General features: G+C 28.9%; 11 protein-coding genes across 11 annotated transcripts; 5 read left to right on the forward strand and 6 right to left on the reverse strand.

Moving 5' to 3' along the window:
- Window positions 1–7: 7 nt before the first annotated feature.
- T552_02299 (hypothetical protein) lies at window positions 8–1473 on the reverse strand (the record flags this gene model as incomplete). Its single annotated transcript, XM_018370847.1, has 3 exons — window positions 8–664; window positions 718–1101; window positions 1150–1473. 3 exons carry the CDS (start codon window positions 1471–1473, stop codon window positions 8–10), a joined length of 1365 nt encoding a protein of 454 aa, XP_018225357.1.
- A 154-nt stretch (window positions 1474–1627) lies between these two features.
- On the reverse strand, window positions 1628–3583 carry T552_02300 (hypothetical protein). The gene is made up of 4 exons (XM_018370848.1): window positions 2849–3583; window positions 2653–2807; window positions 2494–2612; window positions 1628–2444 (listed from the first exon to the last, which is right to left on the reverse strand). Exons 1-4 carry the CDS (start codon window positions 3577–3579, stop codon window positions 1674–1676), a joined length of 1776 nt encoding a protein of 591 aa, XP_018225358.1. The 5' UTR covers window positions 3580–3583; the 3' UTR covers window positions 1628–1673.
- A 133-nt stretch (window positions 3584–3716) lies between these two features.
- T552_02301 (hypothetical protein) lies at window positions 3717–5849 on the forward strand. Its single transcript, XM_018370849.1, has 7 exons — window positions 3717–4036; window positions 4086–4343; window positions 4389–4655; window positions 4702–4765; window positions 4817–5314; window positions 5367–5617; window positions 5663–5849. The coding sequence occupies exons 1-7, from the start codon at window positions 3755–3757 to the stop codon at window positions 5801–5803; spliced, it is 1761 nt and encodes a 586-aa protein (XP_018225359.1). The 5' UTR covers window positions 3717–3754; the 3' UTR covers window positions 5804–5849.
- A 76-nt stretch (window positions 5850–5925) lies between these two features.
- On the forward strand, window positions 5926–7758 carry T552_02302 (hypothetical protein). The gene is made up of 4 exons (XM_018370850.1): window positions 5926–6337; window positions 6388–6845; window positions 6894–7343; window positions 7385–7758. The coding sequence occupies exons 1-4, from the start codon at window positions 6196–6198 to the stop codon at window positions 7712–7714; spliced, it is 1380 nt and encodes a 459-aa protein (XP_018225360.1). The 5' UTR covers window positions 5926–6195; the 3' UTR covers window positions 7715–7758.
- A 165-nt stretch (window positions 7759–7923) lies between these two features.
- Window positions 7924–11166, forward strand: T552_02303 (hypothetical protein; the record flags this gene model as incomplete). The annotated part of the gene is made up of 16 exons (XM_018370851.1): window positions 7924–7995; window positions 8049–8253; window positions 8303–8716; window positions 8765–8865; window positions 8910–9090; window positions 9134–9231; window positions 9273–9406; window positions 9453–9669; window positions 9715–9840; window positions 9883–9918; window positions 9965–10028; window positions 10076–10205; window positions 10250–10444; window positions 10488–10607; window positions 10652–10873; window positions 10920–11166. 16 exons carry the CDS (start codon window positions 7924–7926, stop codon window positions 11164–11166), a joined length of 2562 nt encoding a protein of 853 aa, XP_018225361.1.
- Window positions 11167–11369: 203 nt separating this feature from the next.
- On the forward strand, window positions 11370–12512 carry T552_02304 (hypothetical protein). The gene is made up of 5 exons (XM_018370852.1): window positions 11370–11643; window positions 11689–11775; window positions 11823–11875; window positions 11931–12068; window positions 12118–12512. Exons 1-5 carry the CDS (start codon window positions 11416–11418, stop codon window positions 12464–12466), a joined length of 855 nt encoding a protein of 284 aa, XP_018225362.1. The 5' UTR covers window positions 11370–11415; the 3' UTR covers window positions 12467–12512.
- A 135-nt stretch (window positions 12513–12647) lies between these two features.
- Window positions 12648–12949, reverse strand: T552_02305 (hypothetical protein; the record flags this gene model as incomplete). The annotated part of the gene is made up of 3 exons (XM_018370853.1): window positions 12648–12762; window positions 12817–12843; window positions 12893–12949. 3 exons carry the CDS (start codon window positions 12947–12949, stop codon window positions 12694–12696), a joined length of 153 nt encoding a protein of 50 aa, XP_018225363.1. The 3' UTR covers window positions 12648–12693.
- A 323-nt stretch (window positions 12950–13272) lies between these two features.
- T552_02306 (hypothetical protein) lies at window positions 13273–14388 on the reverse strand (the record flags this gene model as incomplete). Its single annotated transcript, XM_018370854.1, has 3 exons — window positions 13273–13925; window positions 13967–14255; window positions 14305–14388. 3 exons carry the CDS (start codon window positions 14386–14388, stop codon window positions 13273–13275), a joined length of 1026 nt encoding a protein of 341 aa, XP_018225364.1.
- A 248-nt stretch (window positions 14389–14636) lies between these two features.
- Window positions 14637–17079, reverse strand: T552_02307 (hypothetical protein). The gene is made up of 10 exons (XM_018370855.1): window positions 16946–17079; window positions 16826–16897; window positions 16567–16779; window positions 16366–16515; window positions 16221–16316; window positions 15719–16178; window positions 15524–15673; window positions 15170–15477; window positions 14892–15016; window positions 14637–14844 (listed from the first exon to the last, which is right to left on the reverse strand). The coding sequence occupies exons 1-10, from the start codon at window positions 17031–17033 to the stop codon at window positions 14683–14685; spliced, it is 1824 nt and encodes a 607-aa protein (XP_018225365.1). The 5' UTR covers window positions 17034–17079; the 3' UTR covers window positions 14637–14682.
- Window positions 17080–17751: 672 nt separating this feature from the next.
- T552_02308 (hypothetical protein) lies at window positions 17752–18513 on the forward strand (the record flags this gene model as incomplete). The annotated part of the gene is made up of 4 exons (XM_018370856.1): window positions 17752–18017; window positions 18072–18115; window positions 18167–18414; window positions 18457–18513. 4 exons carry the CDS (start codon window positions 17752–17754, stop codon window positions 18511–18513), a joined length of 615 nt encoding a protein of 204 aa, XP_018225366.1.
- Window positions 18514–18940: 427 nt separating this feature from the next.
- On the reverse strand, window positions 18941–20986 carry T552_02309 (hypothetical protein). Its single transcript, XM_018370857.1, has one exon. The coding sequence runs from the start codon at window positions 20939–20941 to the stop codon at window positions 18986–18988; it is 1956 nt and encodes a 651-aa protein (XP_018225367.1). The 5' UTR covers window positions 20942–20986; the 3' UTR covers window positions 18941–18985.
- Between the last annotated feature and the right edge of the window lie 58 nt (window positions 20987–21044).

Consider the following 21044-nt stretch of genomic DNA (forward strand, 5'->3'; position numbering starts at 1 on the left):
TATTCTATCATTCAGATAATTGTGCCTCTTTAAGGCGTTTGTTGGTAATATTGGGTATTGACGATGGTACCGTTAATTCCATATTTGCAAACATATTATTAATCCTTTCTATTTCTACATCTTTTTTTAACTTTTCAACTTCTTCGTTTTTCAAGGTATTGCATAATTTTTCAAACTCTTGTTCAATTTCTACGTCAGAAATATTATTTAAATTCGTAGTGCCTATTGTATCTCCAATATCATCGACTTCATATGACAATTCCTTGAATTTCTCCATAATGTCATTGACATTTTCAATACCTGCTGTTTCTTTTACCAGGTTTTCTAATACTTCCACTCCTGCTTTCATTGAATTCAGAATATCCAAATGAATCACGGCTTCATCAATTTTTGACAGGATTTCTTTCACTTGTTCTAGATATTGAAGTCTTTTGTTTAACGTCAATTCTGAAGCTTTCTTAGAACGCAATTGGAACAATGCAAGTGTTTTATTTTTCGACTGAATTGCAATCTTGATTGATTCATCTAATTGTGCAATATTTTCTGTAAGTGTTTGCGTCAATCGTTGCAAACGATATAAAATCATCTTCAAATTAGAAATAAGATAATCTGTCTCTGTAATATTTAACACTCGATTATCACTTTTGCGTCTTAGTTTAATAATCTATATTGAATAATTAATTTTTTCATTATTTCGATTTATTATTATAGAATTACTTGGCCATCTTCGCTTATACAGACCTCTTTTTTATTTTTCGATAAATAATATACTATTATCTTCATATCCAGCTCTGAAAAAATACAACAACTAATTATTTTACTGCAAAAACATATAACCAGTTCATCAAACGAATAAATATGTTCACTATACACAATTCTATTTTGTACCACTCCAAGAAACGCATTCGCCGCTCTCTCAACATTCTCCAGAATTACACAGCTTGTATCTAACTCTGTTTTTTTAAATATATTTCTTCCAATCCCTCCTAAACTCCATGCAACAAAATTCGACACATATGATATCGCACTTGAATACATCCCTTCTTTTTGTCTAAAAAAATCTTCCAGGCGAATCCATTCCCCTTTTTCCAAACAATACTCCTATTTATTCCATCAATTCTTGTATTTTTCTCTCAACTAATTTTAAACCATAGTTTCCCTAATACCCAATGGTATACCATATTTCGGTGAATATAGAGAAACAAGTAGACAATTGTTAAAATGAATAACAAGATAATCATCTGTCCAGTCTATTCTTCCTGTCCATATTGCCTCCTCTAATACGGCTTTCCATGCATTAATATTTGCTTGATAACCTTCAAAATTAGTGTTTTTAAGCGGAAAAAAATCTGAATAAAGAGATGGAAGCCGAGAAGATGTAAATTCCGTGTGATTTAAGATAAATTCTAGAAGAAAACCGGGTTTTTTATCCAGTTTTTTGTATATTTTTTCCTGCTGAGAGGAGTTGTTCATCAAGATGATTAGTCAAGTCGAGATGGGCCTTAAATGAAGGTGAAATAGTGAAGTATAAAAATGAGAAAAAAATACAAGAGAAGAGGTTTAAATGTGTTGCGTTGAATGTAAGAAATCGATTGGTGAGGAGCGATTTGTCAAAAGAATGAGTTGAAAAATTGGTAGAAATGATGGTAGCAAAGATATCAGAGAGAATAGGATTAAGTATATATTTGATGATAGAGAATAGCAGTAAATTTGTTTATCTCGTCCCATTGAATGTTTTTATAAACAGACATTGCCTGAAGAAAGGAATGCTGAGCCAAATTTTTTTTGCCAAGAGCTAACCAAGCTTCAGTGGCAAGAATTTTCCAAAAAGCAGCCTTTTTACGACGAGATCCATAAGAAGATAGACCGTATGGTTTTATACTTTCGAAATAATAAGAAATACGCTCAATTACAAGTGCAGTAATAGTGTTTCCAAGGATACCAGTTTCAAGAATTTTTATTAGCCATTTAGCAGCATTGTTTTTTGCCTCATTAGAGTGTAGAAACATCAATTCAGAAGCAAATGTTATAGATCGTAAAGCAAAGAAAGGTGAAGAAGATTCTAATAAATAAGAATATAATGAAGCGTTTAACATTGAGTCAATTGCTTCAATTTTGATTTTTGTCGTATGTGATGGAAAAAGTGAACATAGAGTCAACATTTCCTGTGCACCTGCATAATATTTCCATGCTTTATCATTAAAAAAATCTTTTTTTAAAAGTTCATATATAGATTGTGCAAATTTCCAATCACGCAGCATAAATGCATAATCTGCAAGCTTCCTAAGCCGTGCTTCAGGTGAAGTTAAAGCATAGGTCGATGTTTTAACATTATAATTACTATTATTATAAAAAGAAGATTGATTGCGTGTAGTATTAGTACTGAAATAACGTTTAGAAACATTCAAAAGTTTTCCTGCAATTCCTCTACGAGATGATGCAACCTTATACATAATTATTAAAAATAAATTCTTGTTTAATAAGGAAATTTACTTGTTCATTCCATAAATCAATTGATTGTTCCATAACTGGTATAATACTTGTAGATATCAATTCTTTAACAAATGTACGAATAGCTGTAACATCTTTCTCGCTTAAAACATAAAAATCATCTATAAAGTTGGTTAAAAAAACATACATTATAGATATAACCTTTAGTCTTGTCAAATAATATGTTCCATGGGTCTTTTGCTACTCGTATATACCCTTCTTCTGACTTATCTAGACATTCTTTCACCGGTGACAATCTAATAAGATATGAATGGTCCCCAAATGTTTGTTTAATACTTTCAAATACTTTTAATGATCTAAAAAAAATAAGATATCCTTTCAAAAATATTAATCTTACTTTTCAAGATCATGACTATCATCATGTAAAAAAAGACATGTCGGTAAATAACTAAATTCAATATATGGAAGCATCGGTTGATGTAATTGTAAACTCTCAAGCAATTCTAACGGTTTCAAACTATATGATGATATCGCAAATACACATGCAATAGGATGACTAAAAAATTCATGCACCGATGGTGGAAATGACGCTAGTAAACGACAATAAAAATTAAACGTGGATCTTATCTCATTCAATTCCTTATCATTCTCCTTATTTTCATACATTTTTTCTATTTCTTTTTGATTTTCTTCTATTACCTCTCCTTCTTCTTTTTCTCCCTCTTTTCTCTCCTCACTATCAATTCTACTCATATATTCAGAAACCCTCTCTTCTATCCATCCCGTTTCTTCTTCTATTGACTTAATCTCCTCTTTTATTTCCTTATCATTTAATAACCGTTCTAATGGAACAAAATGCACCCCAAACCCCTCATGTCGCTCTTTTTTTTCAAAATTTCGAATCACTACCGTTTCCCCTCTATTTTCCTCAAATAATGATAACATTTCATGCACACATTTAAATCCTTTAGCCAACGCTAATTCATTAGCATCGCTTGATGCTAAAACCGCTATATTTGGCGAAAATACACGCAAAAAAAACCGGAAAAAAGGGCTTCCATGCTTTCCTATATCCTTGTTCTTCATATATTCTTCTTCATATCCCTTTTTTCCCCAAAAATCTCCCATAAAATAGCGGTTCATCTGTCCTCCTCATCAATCCGACGTTCAGATCCCCCGGTTGTCATAGTAAATTGCCATAGCAACCGTTACGATGACAACCCCTTATCATCGATAGTTGCCGTGGAAACCTCTCTTATTAAACCTCTACTGATTCACCTCTCTCATAACCTTCAGGCTTTAGATGACTACCAACAAGTTGATCGGAGGGATTTTAAGGAAAAATAGGCGATTTGAGGGGTTAAACAGTATAAATAAGAGGTTTTTAGAAGAGATTAATTGGTATTTTCCAAGGGTTCAAGGATTGATGAAAAAAAGCGGTTTTTTTAGAGAGATTTTAGGAGAAATTATGCTTAATGAGAGGGAAAAAGAGGTTAAAAAGGTGATTTTATTAGTTTGCGAGGAGTGTAGAAGAAGAGGAAGGCCTATAATAGCGAGATTTGCGGGCGGATGGGTCAGAGATAAGGTTTTTTTGAAGAAAAAGGAATAAGAGGAAAAAGGCTTATTTTTTGAAGTTACTTGGGCTTGAAAGCAATGATTTAGATGTGGTTATTGATAAAATGTCGGGATATGAGTTTGCAGTACGTTTAAAGCGGTATATTTTTAAGAAAGGGATGTCGGAGATAGGATATAGTCAAATAGCGAAAATTGAGCGTAATCCAGAGAAATCTAAGCATTTAGAGACGGCGACTACGAATATGATGGGAATTGAGATTGATTTTGTGAATTTGAGAAGCGAATCGTATTCGGAAGATAGTCGTATTCCGATGATGGTAAATGATGAGAAGGATAAAAAGAGGAGGAATTAATGTAATAAGGAATTTGGAACGCCGGAAGAGGATGCGATGCGTAGGGATTGTACGATAAACGCATTATTTTATAATCTTCATACAAATGAAATTGAAGATTTTACGAAAAGAGGTCTCGAAGATATGAAAAAGAAAAGGATAGCTACGCCATTAGAGCCATATCAGACATTTGATGATGATCCTTTAAGAATTTTGAGATTTATTAGATTTTCTAGTCGATTTGGATTTGAGATTGATTTAGAAACGAAAGAAGCTATAATGCATCCTAAAATTAAGGTAATTTTTGTGATTTATATTTTATGTATATTTTAAGTATTTTTAGAAATCTTTATCAACAAAAATAAGTAAGGAAAGGATAGGTGTAGAGATAAAAAAGATGTTGGAAGGTTTTTTTTTTGTTTGTTTGTAATTATGGTTAATTATTTAATATTTGATAGGAATCAATCCATATGGTTCTCTGGAATTGATTTATGAGCTTGGACTTTATGAAAATATATTTTCAATGAATTCTTCTGTAAAGCCACAAAAAGAATTGAGTTGTATTCCTTTAATTATAGAATTGACAGAATGGATTTTACAAGATAAACAAGAAGATAGATTAAAAGAAGAATTAGAGTCAACAGAATCATCAATTCATCCTATATCATTAATTTTAAATGAAATATCAATAAATCCTTTTGAAGAATATATGGATCTTTTAGGAGGAGTAAAAAATAATATGATTCCATGGCTTTTATCTATTCTTATTCCTTGGAAAGAACAAGTGATAGAAAATAAGAAAGGAAATATTCAATGTTCTTCAATTGTTGTTAAGGAAGGATTGAAAATGAGTAATAATATTGCTAGTATTGTTGATGATAGTTTTTGTTACTTTCAAGAAGCACAAAAAATATCAATGGAATGTATGAATGGAATAGAAACTCGAGTATCTTTAGGTAAATTCATTTTTTTTTTTTCTAAGATATGTTATATATTTAATTATTTTAGGATGTTTTGTTCGTCTTGTTAAGAAAAATTGGCCATTTGCGGTTTTCCTTGGATTGATTGATGAAATGTTAACATCTTTCTTACCACAAATGGATAAATTAGATGATAAATATGAAATAAAAGGGTCTAAATTGGAAATTGAGCCTTTAATCTATGAAAAAAGAGCTATTCTAAGTCGATACAAATATCTTCTTGATCAAATTCATCATGAAAATCTACAAAAAGCATATTCGATGCAACCTCTTGTTAATGTACTTTTTGATCTTTTTATTATAAATATAAATTAATATTTTTAGGGTCATATTCTTTCAAAAACGTTTGGATTTAAAGGACCTCAGATTGGTATTGTACTTGAACAAGTAATTCTATGGCAATTAAAAAATCCACAAGGCACTCCAGAACAATGCCTTTCACAGCTCAATTTAAAACATATTTAGCTATATATCTTTTCAATTGCCATATAAATTCTAATTAAAATTATTGTTTTATACATGAAAATGATAACTTATCGCTATTTAGTTATAGATAAAAAAAGATAAGATTATTAATAACTTAATAATCTAAATCTCAAAAAAATACAAAGACTATTTATCAAAAAATAATGTCAGATCTATTGGAAGAAGATAATAAGAAATTTGAAATGGATGAAGAAATAATGTTAAAAGATTTTAAAACAAATTCAAATACTATTGATTGGACGATATTAGGAACAGAAATATCAATAGAAAAAGAGGAGATATTTCAGGTATAAATAGAGCATATGGGAAATTGTTGCTCTGCTTTTTTTTTCTGGAGAAAAAGTTTTTTATGGATGTAGAAGGTTGAAAGAATGAAACGAATTCTCTTTATTTTAAAAAATGGATCTGTAAAGGAAAATATAAATATTATTGAGTCGGATATTATTAAAATTGTTGAAAAGTTGTGTATAATTATACGCCCTATAAATGAAATGAGGCAGTTTGATGCTTTAGGCAAGCAATTTGGTAAAAAAAAGAAATGTTTGATAATTAATACATATTAGAAACCGTTTCTAAGGATATTCAACAAGCTTATTATACATTAGTTGGAATTTGTCTACAATGCATAGATATTTTGATTACTCTCTTTATTTTTTTGATGGAGAATTCAAAGATCAATAGTAAAATAATTCAAGCATTGGCAATATATCAAATAAAATCAGATCCATGGACATCTATAGAGAATTATTCACTTTCCTCCAAGATTTTAGAAGATATAATGAAAAGAATATCATTAGAAGAAATTTTGGTTCATATTTTAATGAATGATATTCGTCCATATTTCTCATCTCAATCAAATAGACTCAATTATGATAAAAATATGCAGATCAAAACAAAAAAACCTCTTCGTAGACCATATGAAAATATTTCTGGACTTTCAGGTGTATTTAGAGCAGAACTATGGAAAACAGAAGGAATAGAATGTACATCTATTCTTGAATGGATAATTTTTGTATGCCAGGTAAATAAAAAAGTCTTTTAAAAATGATTAAATCTAAGCTTTAAAAAGAAAGATACAGCAATGAATTATATTTATCTTATTATTTCTTTTTTAGTAACACTTTTTGAAGATGCTGATCCAAATTTTAAACTCAAAGGTTCTCGCTGTTTATACCATTTATTATCAAAATGTGATGCTGCTTTCATAAAAAAAACAGGAATGGGTGATCTTTTTTGGGAATTGGTCATTCAATGTCTTTCATACCATCCTCCTTCAATTGATATTTCTATTTCTATTCCTTTATTAAGAACATCATTCAACAATTTAATAACACTTGCATCTTTGATGCATCTTGATCACAAAGATAAAAGGGTAAAATTGTATGATGAAATTGTATATAATGGTATCTTCAATGGCATGCTTTATTCAGGTGAACAATCAGATATGGTTATACTTCTTATGGAATACATAGAAAAACTTGTTAATATAATGGGAATTTATGCTGTTAAACATATAGAGGTAATTTTATTTATTCATTCTATTTTTTAATCTTCAGAAAGATGTTAATCTCTCTTGTTTCATCTGTTTTAGAAAAATCTTTTCAAACAAATCATCCACAACGTTTTCTTGAGGCTGCTAAAGCATTGAAAGCAATTATACATATCTGCTGGCCAAGAATAGAATATCATCATGCTACAATACTACAAGGAATTTGTTTTTGTTGGTTAAATATACATTCACAAAAAGGTAAAATTATAGACGATCTGAAAAAGCAATTGCATCTTTGCATGAAATCACTCAAAAAATTAATGGGAAATAAATTGGATAACGACATCAAAGCTCTAATGGATGTAGATTCTAATCTGGCTTTATTCTTCAAAGATATATAATAAAAATACAAATTATTTCAAAGCTGATATATATAATTACATCATTCTAGCAATCAATGGCATCTATAAAGTACTTTATAGATAAGTACTTCGATATTACATATATGGCTGGATATGTTTTGTTGATGAGGTTAACGATAAGCTGATAACAGATGATTAAATAAATATATAAAGGCTATATATTTTATATATATTTATTATAAAAAAATATGAAGATTAGGACAGATAATACGGTTGATGTTTCTTTTCTAGTGAAGTTTACACTTTATGAGACAAAAACAGTAAAATCAAATAAATATTGGATATTTTCCAAAGAAATAATAAAAATATATAGAAATTTTTTATTGTCGGTGAAGATTACAGTGGTACAAGCTTTCAGGTACTTAAGATAGACCGGACGGTTGAAGATGAACTGGATTTGATGGAAGATGAAACAATTTATTCAAAAAATGAAATTTCAAAATTGCTTATTACTATTAATGAGGGAAACCGTAACTGTGGAGGAATATCAAAAGTACTGGTTGCATGGGGAATATGTGGTCCTTCTTATTTGTTTTTTTCCGGGAAAAAAAGGTTGATTTAGTACAGGATTTATTCGTTTTACTTGTGGCTATTATATCTCATTTATTACAAAAAGAAGCACAGTTGCATTGCTTGGAGGACATTATATATATCACATTAATGATACGAAATTGGTTCCAATAGCTCATTCATCAATTTTATCCAAAAAACCTCGATCAGTTCTTATTGAAGAATCACGTTATCTAAATATATTTCAAACACTTGATTTAAACAAAACATTCTATTTCAGCTATTCATATGACATTACTCATACACTTCAACATAATCTTACGACACATTCATGTTTAAAAGCTAGAACATTAGAAGACTATAATGAAATGTTTGTTTGGAATTATAATCTTTTAAATGTTGCTATAAAATGTCTTAAGAATGGATCAAAATGGTGTATTCCAATTATACATGGATTTATAGATCAAGCAAGTACAAACGTATTATGTTTTTATTGAATTATTTATTAATTGTTTTAAGATATATCAGTATATGGGAAATCTATTTATGTTACATTAATTGCTCGAAGATCTAGGCATTTTGCTGGTGCACGTTTCTTTAAAAGAGGTGTAAATAGTAAAGTATGTTTAATTTTTGTATTACTTTAATAATAATTGTATGATAGGGTTATGTTGCTAATGATGTTGAATCTGAACAAATTGTAAGTGAAATGTCGACTACATCATTCTATACCAAGGATATGAAGCTTAATCCAAAATATACATCATATGTTCAGCATCGTGGGAGTATACCATTATTTTGGAGTCAAGATCCTAATAATATGAGTCCTAAACCTCCAATAAAACGTAATTTTGGTTAATTTTCTTTAAACATAACTGAATATTTTAGTTGATATTATAGATCCATTTTTTAGTGCAACTGCTTTACATTTTGATAATATGTTTAAACGTTATAAAACTCCATGTATTGTGGTAAATCTTATCAAGGTAGATTGCCTTAGTTCTTAAACATTAATTGAATTCTATAGTCCAGGGAAAGAGTTAGAAGAGAATCAATTTTGCTTGAAGAATATACACAAGCTATTTATTATTTGAATCAATTTCTTCCTGAAGATAAGAAAATCAAATATATTGCTTGGGATATGTCAAGAGCATCTAAGACGTATGAATAAATACATTTTTTATTTATTTTCTTAAGGATATAATAGAAGAGGTCAAGATGTAATTTTAACACTTGAAAATATTGCAGATGAAGTTTTAAAAACTACAGGATTTTTCCATAGTAAGATTTTGAATGATCAATCTGAAAATATTAAGAAAAAATTAAAATCACAAGAAGGAATTTGTCGTACTAATTGTATTGATTGTTTAGATAGGACTAATGCTGCTCAATTTGTTATTGCAAAAAAGGCATTGGGTTATCAGGTTTAAATAGCACTTTTATTTAAATATTTTTATAATATTCTTAAGCTTTTTGCATTGGGAGTTATAAAAGAACCTATTCTAAATTATGATACTGATGCAATTAATCTTTTAACAGAAATGTATCATGATCATGGTGATACAATTGCATTACAATATGGAGGATCTCATTTGGTAAGAAAGGAATTGGTATTTATACAATTGTAACATGTAAAGGTTAATACAATGTCAACGTATAGGAAAATTAATCATGTAAAAATTCTTTATATTAAATAAATTATGAACATTAATTTTCTAGTGGACAAGTCATTCAAGAGATATAATCGAAAGCATTAGAAGATTTTATACTAATTCGTTTGTTGGTATAATTGAACTTAATTTAATCTATATTCTCTTAAAATGTCTTTAGATGCACAACGCCAAAGTGCTATCAATTTATTTCTAGGTATAAAATTGCCTAGCAATAAGCATATGTTATGGGATTTAACAACAAATTATGATTCACATCATACTCCTCAATTGAACAATATAAGAAGAAAGTAAATTGATATTTTAATTATTTTACTTTTTAAAATTCTTTTAGTTATAAATATTGGTATATACCAATAAATATAGACTCTTCTTTAGACAAGGATTGTTTATCTGAGAAGTTAAATTGTGATAAATGTACTGATTCTGATGAATATTGGTCTGAATATTATAAACCGAAAATGTTATCAACATTAGAGAAAATGTTTGCATATAAAATTAATTCAACATTAAGATATATGCCTTTAAAGTAAATTTATAAACCAATTTATGTTATTTAATGACAATTTTAGGTATTCTTCGCCTAAATATTTTGAATTCAGTCCATTTATGATCCGTTCTTTACATAGGGATGTATTAGAAGAAGAATCCTCTAGAAATAAACCTTCAAATAGGGACAATTTATCTTACAAGTTATATTTTTCTCATTAAATATACAAAAACTTATTTAAATTAGAAAACATAAACGCCAATTTGCCATTCAAAAGATTCTTAGAAAGGTTGATGATAAAAAAACTACTCGTGATACACATGAGTATAATAAGGTTCAAAAGATGGAAAGATTTCATGGATTGGATGCAAAAAATGGTCCTTTTTTATTTCCTTTACCTTCACAATATGTTGAAATTAATCATTTTTCAACAAGTTCTATGATGTACAAGAAAGAAGAATACAAAAAGTATATTCTTTTTGCTTTTTATCTAAATAATTATAATACATTCTAGTTATCTATATCGTTCATATCATATCGAACTTCTACAGGAAGATCTTTCCTCAAGAAAATTAGAATACAACCAATGGATTAGTCTCAGTGATATTACTTATATAGACAAGGTTAAACCTAATGATAAAGATCTTGATCTTTATATAGAACATTGTGAATTTCCAGAAACTTTATATCCTATGAAAGGCACTTATTCTTTAAATAAAGAAATTATACAACAAGTAAAATATCAACAATGGCTAACTTAAATCCTACATAAGAAAACTACAAAAATATTATAAATCATCTTTATTATTTTTTCAAATAATCAATTATATAATATCATCTATAATCTCTATACAGCAAATCTTTAGGAAATATTATTATAATAACTTCGGTTCTTTAAGGGCTTTAATCACACTGAAATATGGACATATATTTATATTTATTCTATATTTTTTTCAATTTTTTCGGTCTTGGAAACTTTTAATATATTGTACAAAAAATATTCAAGGAAAATGACAATTTCTATTTATGATTTAATTAAGGATTCTCCTCCAGGAGAAGTAAATGATGTTTTTAATGGGAATTATATATACATTTATGTATATGTTTTTAACAGGACTATAGACATACGTATTCTCGTCAACAATGATAAGAGTTTTTTTGAAGAGATTGTTCCATGTCTTGAAAGATATAATAAAGAACAATTTACAAATATAAAGATTCCAGGATCTGAGGACGAAGTCTTTTTTTATATTTTTTTATTTTTTAAAAATTGAGTATTTTAGACCATTATTAGTCAATTTAATTATGAAGATGGACGTTTTTTTGATCCTATTTCAAAGAAATCATTTATATTTAATCATCTGGATCTGGTATTTCTTTTTTTTTTGGAAAATAGAGTGTTTTAATGAAATATTAGCAAGTATCAGATGTTCAACCTTATGAAATAGATGAAAAAATATCTGAAAGAATGTCAGTACTTTTTTTTTATGATTAAAATGATCTCTTTATTGATTTAAAGATGTAGAAATGATCTTTTGAAACCTTTGTTAATTTATTTATCAGAACATTTTCCATCTTCAGTGAATTATGGAATTTTTCCAGGAAAAAATGACACATATTATATTATTATTGTTGGGAATAAGTATAATCCTGTTAATTTCTGGTAAAAATTCAATTTGGAGGATAAAACATGTATTTAATTTAACATATAGGAATGGACGCTGGCGTTCTTTTTACCAATTTTCAGAATCATCGCCTGTTATTACAGCAACATTGCGGATTGACGTTCATTATTATGAGGATGGGAATGTTCGTTTAACAACGAATCATGAATCTTCTTTTGAAGCTAAAAGTACTAACGGTTCAGATATTATAGCAGCTATTGCAGAGCAAGAAAAGAAATATCAGGAAGAATTAAATATGACATTTCATGGCTTAAATGATCATGATTTTAAGAGTCTTAGGCGTCAATTGCCAATGACTAAGCAAAAAATTAATTGGGAAAATATAAGTAGTTTAAAGATCGGGCAAGATATGGCCGGAAGAAATCAAACATATTAATTCTATAATACATGTTATTTACAGACAAATTTATTGTCTGTAATATTAGAAATATTTACTAAGGATCCATAATATTATAAAAACTATGATAAAAAAACAAACACATCTGAAAACGCTTATTTTTGTCAAAAGAACACGATTTAAACGTAATGCTGAATTATGAACGTCTCTTGTCAGTTTTGAAATGGCATGTCTCTATATTTCCTATCAACCTTGTATACTTGGATTCATATTTTATTTACACTTTGTTCAAGCATCGTCATATCCGATGCTTGCTTATGAATATCCAGAGTAATCTAAGAAAAAAATATAAGAAAACTTAGGAAAACACATTTAATACAATTACATACATCTTTCAACATAGAAACCTTGGATTCCTTTCAAAAAAAATATTAATCCGGATTTATTAACTTTGTCATTACTTACCAGCTCTTGTAATCGTCGATCATTTTGTTGTTCATAGATCGGTATAGAAGGTATCATTTCATATGATATTTTAGGTGTAAAAGTGCTGTATAAACCCTTCAAAACCTTGCTGTATATGTTGTATATTTTTACAGTGGCTGGTAGAGGAGATCTCGGTACTCACGTGACTGAAAAAATATTAAAAAAAGATGATATGAATTTTATATTGAAATAGACATAAACCAGTTGATAGAAGCCATCATAATAGACTAAGAAATAAGATAATGCATGAGACGCTCATAAATAAAAAAAGAAGAGGAAATCTGCCATATAAATTAATGATATTAGTTTAGTATAAGCTTTAAATACCATAGGAATAGCCTATTGTAAAGATTTAGTGTTTATTTGCAAAATAAAAATATTACCTTAATATAACTAATAGTTAATCCAACAAAAAAGCCTTTATAACCCGATTTATTCCAAATTTCAAGCGCTGTTGCGTATATACCATTTCTTGAATGTATGTTATTGATCTCTGAGACCTGCATTTTACGCCGAATTACTTCTAATGGGTATGCAATGGTTTGAGAAAGCAATCCAGCCAATCCACCAGCAGTAAGTTCAGCCCAAGCCTTAAGTGGAGTTCGTTTATAACGAAAGCCTTGATTGAAATCAAGAGTATTTTCTAAAGAATAGATATCTTCTGAGGTTATATTACTAGTATTATGAGCAATAAGTGTATATTTTTGAAATGCTTTATTTCTGAAAAAATCTACAATAAAGTCATGCGCCCAAAAAGAAACACCAGAATAAGGAAGCATTCCTATAAGTGTAGGTGTAAAACCTCTATAAAAGTTAAAAAATCCCAAAGATGTATTAAAATAATAATAAAATGATTTTTTTGAAGGATCAATATGAATAACTGAAGAATTGTACCCTCTAAAAATACCTTTACATATTTTTTTTAAAGAAGTATGTTCTTTTGATCGTATTTCAAAGGCTAAACGAACTCGTATAATATCTAATGGGTATGTAAATAAGACAGAAGTTAAACCTATAGATTCAATATTTCCCATTAAATAAAAAACTTATTACCAGCAAGAGATCCTGATGCAAATCTTCGTAATCCTGTATCAAAATTCATATTAGGAATTAAAAGATCTCGATATTTTTCATAAGTAAGAAATTTAATAGATGCATATGGAAAAACACGAATAAGTGTCACAGAATGTCCTTTAAATAATCCTAATATTCCCTCATTTTTCCATATATTTATCCCTGCATGTACAAAACCGAATCTCATTTTTGAATACTCTATATAATCTGGATTAGATGTTTGAAATAAAATTTTAATCCGATCAAGTGGTGCAATAATAGTTTTTGCCTTAAAAACATATTATTCCGTATTATACTTGTATATTTAAGACACATACTACACATCCTGATATACCTCCTGCGATACCTGTATTAACCCAAAAGTTTTTCTTTTCCTCTTTATCTTGTGTATTTTTAGCCATTTTTCCCTGGGAAAAAAGTCCCTAGTCTTTATATCCTTTTGTTCTTAATATATTACAAAAAAACGTCTCAAAATATCCTTGTGATCTCCTCTTTTTATCATATTTTTAATTTAGCAAAAGATTCGATGCTATTCACCTGCTAAAACGTTGCTATGGATCGTTGCTATACTATGACAAGTATTAATGAAGAAATGTGCATAATAAATAAAGTAATGTTGAAAATAAGAAATAAACGAGCCTCTATAGACAAAGGGAAAGGTCCTTTGCCTTTGTTTTTCAGTTAAAAATGAGATCTTAAATGAATTGTGTCTCTTTTATAAGCCATTTATAAGCTCGAAGATCATCTTCCAAGAATGGACCAAGTTTTTCTAAAACAAGCTTATGATAACTATTGATCCATTGTTTTTCGTTCTCTTGTAAGAGATTTAGATCAATTAGATTAAGGCCAAGAGGACACTGAAGTAAGAATGAGCTAAAAATAATAAAAAATATGTATTTAATACCATTGTTAAATATTCAAACCCATAATAAGGAGAATTCCCAAAATGATAAGTTGTATCAGTATTTTTTACAGCAACAATACTTTCAATACGCTGTCCATAGCATCCATTTTCATAAAATCCAGGTTCTTTATTTAAAGTTAATGAAAATATTAAAAATATAAAAAAGAAAAATAGATAAAATCACATGAAAAACCATATCTTGCTTTTTTTTTTAATCTAAATTACTTGTTATTGGAAAATAATGTGATTTTATCTGTTTTCTTTTTATTAAAACTAACCATCTGAAAGCACCATTCCAGGTAAAAGTATCATTTCGTTATACAATTGCTTTTGTGCAATACCTATTGGAGGTTCATGTACATTTAAGAAACTACCTACTCCATGCCCTGTGCCATGTAAATAATCAAGGCCAATACCCCATAAATATTGACGAGCAAGTATATCTAAAATATATCCAGTTGTTCCTCTTGGAAAGACAGCCATTGCAAGAGCAATATGGCCTTTTAAAACACAAGTAAATGTTTTCCTTTCTTTTTCTGTAGGAACACCAAAATGATATGTACGTGTAACATCTGTTGTACCATCTCTAATCATTGAATTAATTGAAACAAACAGAAAATGTATTAAAAGACCTATATTGTGCTCCTGAATCACATAGATAAATATGATTAATATCTATAGGAGAACAAGATTCCTTTTCTGGTTTATAATGAATAATAGCACCATTTTTACCACTAGAAGAAATAGTAGGAAAAGATAGGCCTACAAAGTGAGCTTGTTCCCTGTTAAGTTTAGAAATTGAAAAGATGCAATGCTTATTGTTTTACTTTCGATATGATTCTAATTGATCAGCTGCATCTACTTCGTCTAAAACACCTCCATTTTTTAAAAACTCTTCTAGCCAAGCAAAAAACTTTACTAAAGCTACTCCATCCCTAACATGACAATTTCTCATGCCTTCAATTTCTTTTTCATTCTTGATAGTTTTTGCTTCAGAAATAGGACTTCTTGTTATTTCAATATTTGTTTCACCCAATGCAATAGCTACCGCCCAGCTTGCTGCATCAGATATAACTACCTTCTTCCCATCAATTTCATCTTTCAATGTTGCCAATTCCTTAAAAACACTGTCATATGGCTTGATTTCTACACATTTCAAATGTTCCCTAACATGATCATCCAATTTTGAATCATCAATATATAAAACAATTTTATCATGTGTTACTAATGAATATGCAAAAAAAACAGGATTATAAGGAATATCTGTTCCACGGAGATTAAACAGCCCTGCTTATATTACTTGATTAATACGAAAAATAAGAGAAATACAAGCAATATCATCCAACATAGATATAAAAAAAGCATACGCATTCTTTTTTTTCAAAAATTCTCGAATTTTGGATACTTTTTCAGACGATTCCTCCCCTAATTGTTCATTCATTAAGTCTACATTCAAAATATTATATAGTCATACCCGAGAATTCAAATGGATGAACTGTTACCGGATAATTCGGCCTTTTCGGTCTATCACTAGACCATACCTCATCCACAAGATTCTTAGGCAAATTAACTAACTTTCCATTCGATTCTAATGCAAGTCTTTTTGAAAGAGATATCGTCTCATCTATAAATTATTATTTTTAACAAATTCCCCCCAATCTTTTTGCTTCCTTACAAAAAGAAATTAATGTTGGATCGACCCCCGCTGTTTTTCCTTCTTTTGCCTGCTGAACTGTCCAATCTTGCCATGTAGGATTATTAGCCTCAAGTTTCATCAATGTCCAGTTTTTATCAAGCTGTTGACTAGCCTGCAAAAAATACCTCCCGTCTGTAAAAAGACATGCCTCTTTCTGTGTGATAACTGCACATCCTGCCGATCCATCAAAGCCTATTTTTATCAACTATCTTTCTTCTCATATTATTCCTGATTAAACCACTAATAAAGGCACGGCGAGCGTCACACTCTGCAATATACTCTGAAGAATGTGCATCTCCTGACGGAACAACTTTGTTCATCAGATCTTCACGCACAAATAATCCCTTTTAATCCGTACTATAAATATCCACATTATTCTCATTCATTAGGCTACGAAGCCTGTTCAAATTCTCTCCCGTACCAACTGGCACTATTCCAGACGTCATATCTTATTGATAAAGTGTATAACTGCCGGGAAATCCTCTATTTATCTATATCATCAAGGTTTAGAAAAATGTATGAAAAAAAATGGGATTTTGCCCGTTTTCCAGCCGTTTTTTGAGCGGAAAAAAGGGCCACGCAGCAAATAACGACTAACCTCGAGTCAGATCGTGTGTTTTTTAGCGATTAAAAGCGGTTTTTGGTCGAATATCTGGGTTTTTTGTGAAAACACTTTTTTGTGAGGTTGAGACGGACGCTCTGGGGCGATCGGGGAGGCGACGTCATAAAAAAGTGTGAGCAGAAAATAGGTTGAAATAGCGAGAATTCTTGAGAAAATGAACTGGATAAAGACGGAATCGTATTCTATGGATCTAGAGGAATCGAATGATAGTTTTTTTGCCGGTGAAAAATGATTTTTGTGGCCTGTAAAATAGGTTTATGTTTCTGAAGAAATAAGTTGTCTATGAATGGTGGATAAAGCGTGTAAAATGCTTTAAAAACGCGATAAATATCATTGATCTATTGGATATGTGAATTTATGCATAAAAAATCCGAGTTTGAACGCGTAATTTTTAGGGGTTTTGACGTTTTATCTGAAAAATAAGTATGGATTGATGAATATGCGTTTTTTTATATGGTACGGGGTATTTATGAGCGTGTAGATGCACGCTGATGGAGTACGATGTTGTTTTATTGCTGTATGAGCTTTTGAAGAGGATAAAAATGTATATTAATGGGCTTTTTATTGTTGTTAAGAAGTGGATATTGTTTTTGTTAATTTTTGTATTAAGAACGGATCTTATGCTTTGGAATTGTTCTATTTATTGTATAATGATGCTTTTGAAGTCTTTTGAGGAGATAGAACTTGTTGGAGTGGTTGCTATGTTTGATGTCAGTCAAATGTTTTTTCTTAATTGTAAGAAGAAGGGGCAGTTGGCCTTATTTTCGTTATTTTTTTATGAAGAAATGGAAAAATCGGATATTTTTATGTCAAGAAGGCTATTTTGTGTTTTTTTTTGTATTGCTTGTTTGATGGGGTAAAGGCTTCAGTTGGTTAATGGTATTCAAGATTCTTGTAGAGATATTGGTTTATTATTGAAGAATTGTTTTTAAATCTTCAGGAATGACAATGTTGAAGATCTTAAATTAGTTCAATTTCTTAAATTCGAGGATTTTGATGAATCAGCTCATTTAGCATTGTCTTTTGCTGGCTATTTAGTTTCTATTGGAAAATCAATGACTTTACCTTGCTCAGATACTGATAATTCTGATAGAGATATTAATAAATTAACTGAATTGATAGATAAAATTATCTTACAAGAACGTTTAATGGAAATATTTATTATTATAGAAGAAATATGCAATTGCAGTGAAAATACTATTCAGGTTAGTTGCTTATTGCTTAATTTTATCTTTATTTACAGATAGGGTATCTGTGATGTACTTAAATCTGGATTCCTTGAATATTTTTTGGTTCCTTTTTAGAAATTGAAGTAATTATTTGCTATTTGTTCAAAAGATTTGGGCTATATGGATATTCTTGTTTAATATCATCTGTTTCTTATTTAATAGCAGATAAAAAATCCTATAATATTACAGATGATGCAGATATATTGAGATTTACATTATATGAATTAGTATCATTATTTATATTGTTTTTTAAAGAAGAAGGTATATATTTTTCAATTTAAATAGAGCTTACAAGATTGATTTCATTAATAGATTTTTAAGGTACATTTACAAAGGAAATAGCTAGTTTTATGGAGATTATTTTATAGAATTAGATCTTAAAAAGTTAAAGAGTTAATCAAGGAATTTTGGTTAAGAGTATAGAATATGGAATATGCCTAAAATATATTTAGAAACATTATTCATTGATCAGATTTAATTATATAAAGCATTTTGATGGTTTATTGGGACTTTTGTTATATTCATTATGTTTTTATACAACTTTTGATCACGACTTATGATTTCTAAGCTTGTTAATAATATCTGCAATTTTCGGTGTAACATTGATTTTTAATTGCTCACATATTAAAGGCCATATTGTTTCTAATGCAAATCGTATTTGTTTTTTATTTTTTGAATCATTGATTAACTTAAATATTAAAACATAGAAATTCTCGTCTTTTTGAGGCTCTCTCACAGAAATATCTTTGAATCGTTTCCAAAATATACTCCAAAGTTTACATGATGCTAGTACTGTAAATCTAAGCTTTTCAAAATTGAAAGAATAAGGTATTTTATGCAGAATCATTAAATCTTCTATCAAAAAAGCTCTTGGATCTAGAATTAAACTTGAATTGTTAGAATTCTGATTTCCTAAAGATGATATTGGATTAGTAGTATACTCTAATACTTCAGTTATTGAAGGACAACATGCTAAATATAGTGCATGAAGTAATTTTTCTTTGTCAATATCAAAATCTATTTCATTACTTATTAATTTTACTACTTCTAATACCTTTTTGATACGAATAGTAGTATTTATAGACTGTGTTTTTTGGCAGCAATCTGATCCTAATGGTCTGAATTCTGGTGAAACCACTAAAGCATAAATAACCATAAAATATATCTCTGGAGATGGTTTTAATTTTGATATTTGGATTTGCAATAATGAATTTATAAGAAGAGAAGAAGAAAAGCTGAGTGAATTTATCGCATTTGCTTTAATATAGAATTGAAGTATAAGTTTCCAATGAGAAATAGTTGGTACTTTAGGAAGAGATGATTTAAAAGAATCATAGAAAAATGTTGTCTCTGAATTATATTTTGGAAGCAATTTTTGATATGAATCTTTTGGAGATGTATTAAGAAGCAAATTGAGATGTGTTTTGATTAAAAAATATGATTGGTCAATCATTCCATGATCTAACTTCCCAAGTAATCTTAGAATCTTATTCATAATATATATATCGCCTTGTTTTGAAACATTTTCAAGTAAAGATTCAATATAACATTGAAATTGCTTTAAATCATTAACCTGTATTAAAGAAATATCTTCTGATAAGATTTTATTGCAATTATTATATTTTTTTTTCCCTATATAGTCTTGGATATCTTGTATTATGTTAGAATATTTATTTTGAGCTTTTGTATATGATCTCTGAAAAACTTTGCTTCCATATATCCTTCTTATTGTTTTAATCTTTAATATTTCATTCCAATTTCTATAGATAAGCTTTTTATCTTGTTCTAGTGGATAAAGACTATTTCTTTTCCACATATTATATATATTTGCTTGTTTTTGAATCCTTTTACTGGAAATCTCCTTGTTTCTACTATTTATATATAGATCTATATAATTCAAGCCTGTAAAATAGACATTTGGTTGATAAAATATAAAAAGTTTTGGATTTTCTTGACAATTTGTTCTTTTCTCTAAATTTTTAACTAACATCTTACTATATAACCATCTGCCAGATATTATCTTCATCCATTTTACATATTTTTCATGAAAAAGTCTAAAAAAATGCCATTTTACTGTTTCAAAAACAATGAATATCTTGTTTAACTCATATTTTTGATAATATCCAGCAAATATGTAGATCAAATAGGTATCCAATTGCATTTTAAGATTTCCCTCTTTAAATACATGATATTTTATCCATAAATAATTCATCATTCCCTTCAAAACATGTAAATCATATTGATCTCTAACTTTATTCATTGTTTTAGGCTGTATATATATATTATCCTTATTTCCTGGAAAACAACTTTCCAGAACACAATTTCCCAATATTCTTACTGTCTTAAAGACCGATCTGGCCTCTTTAGGCCAATTGTTATGTTTGTAGACATGATTTAAAAGAAAAAATAAGGATTCTCCACTTTTTTTGCTATTTCTCCCAGAAAAAAGCCTTTTTTCCTTATCCAAGAAAATCCACCTGCTGAATCGTCTATTTGGTCCCATAAAGTAACTTGTTTAGGGCCTTTTTATGTATTTTTTTTCCTGGCAATATTGATACTGGTTATCTCTCTACTACGTACTTATCAGTATATTTGCTGCTAGAGAG

The sequence above is a fragment of the Pneumocystis carinii genome (assembly GCF_001477545.1).
Source record: "Pneumocystis carinii B80 chromosome Unknown supercont1.10, whole genome shotgun sequence".
Lineage (NCBI taxonomy): Eukaryota > Fungi > Ascomycota > Pneumocystomycetes > Pneumocystales > Pneumocystaceae > Pneumocystis > Pneumocystis carinii.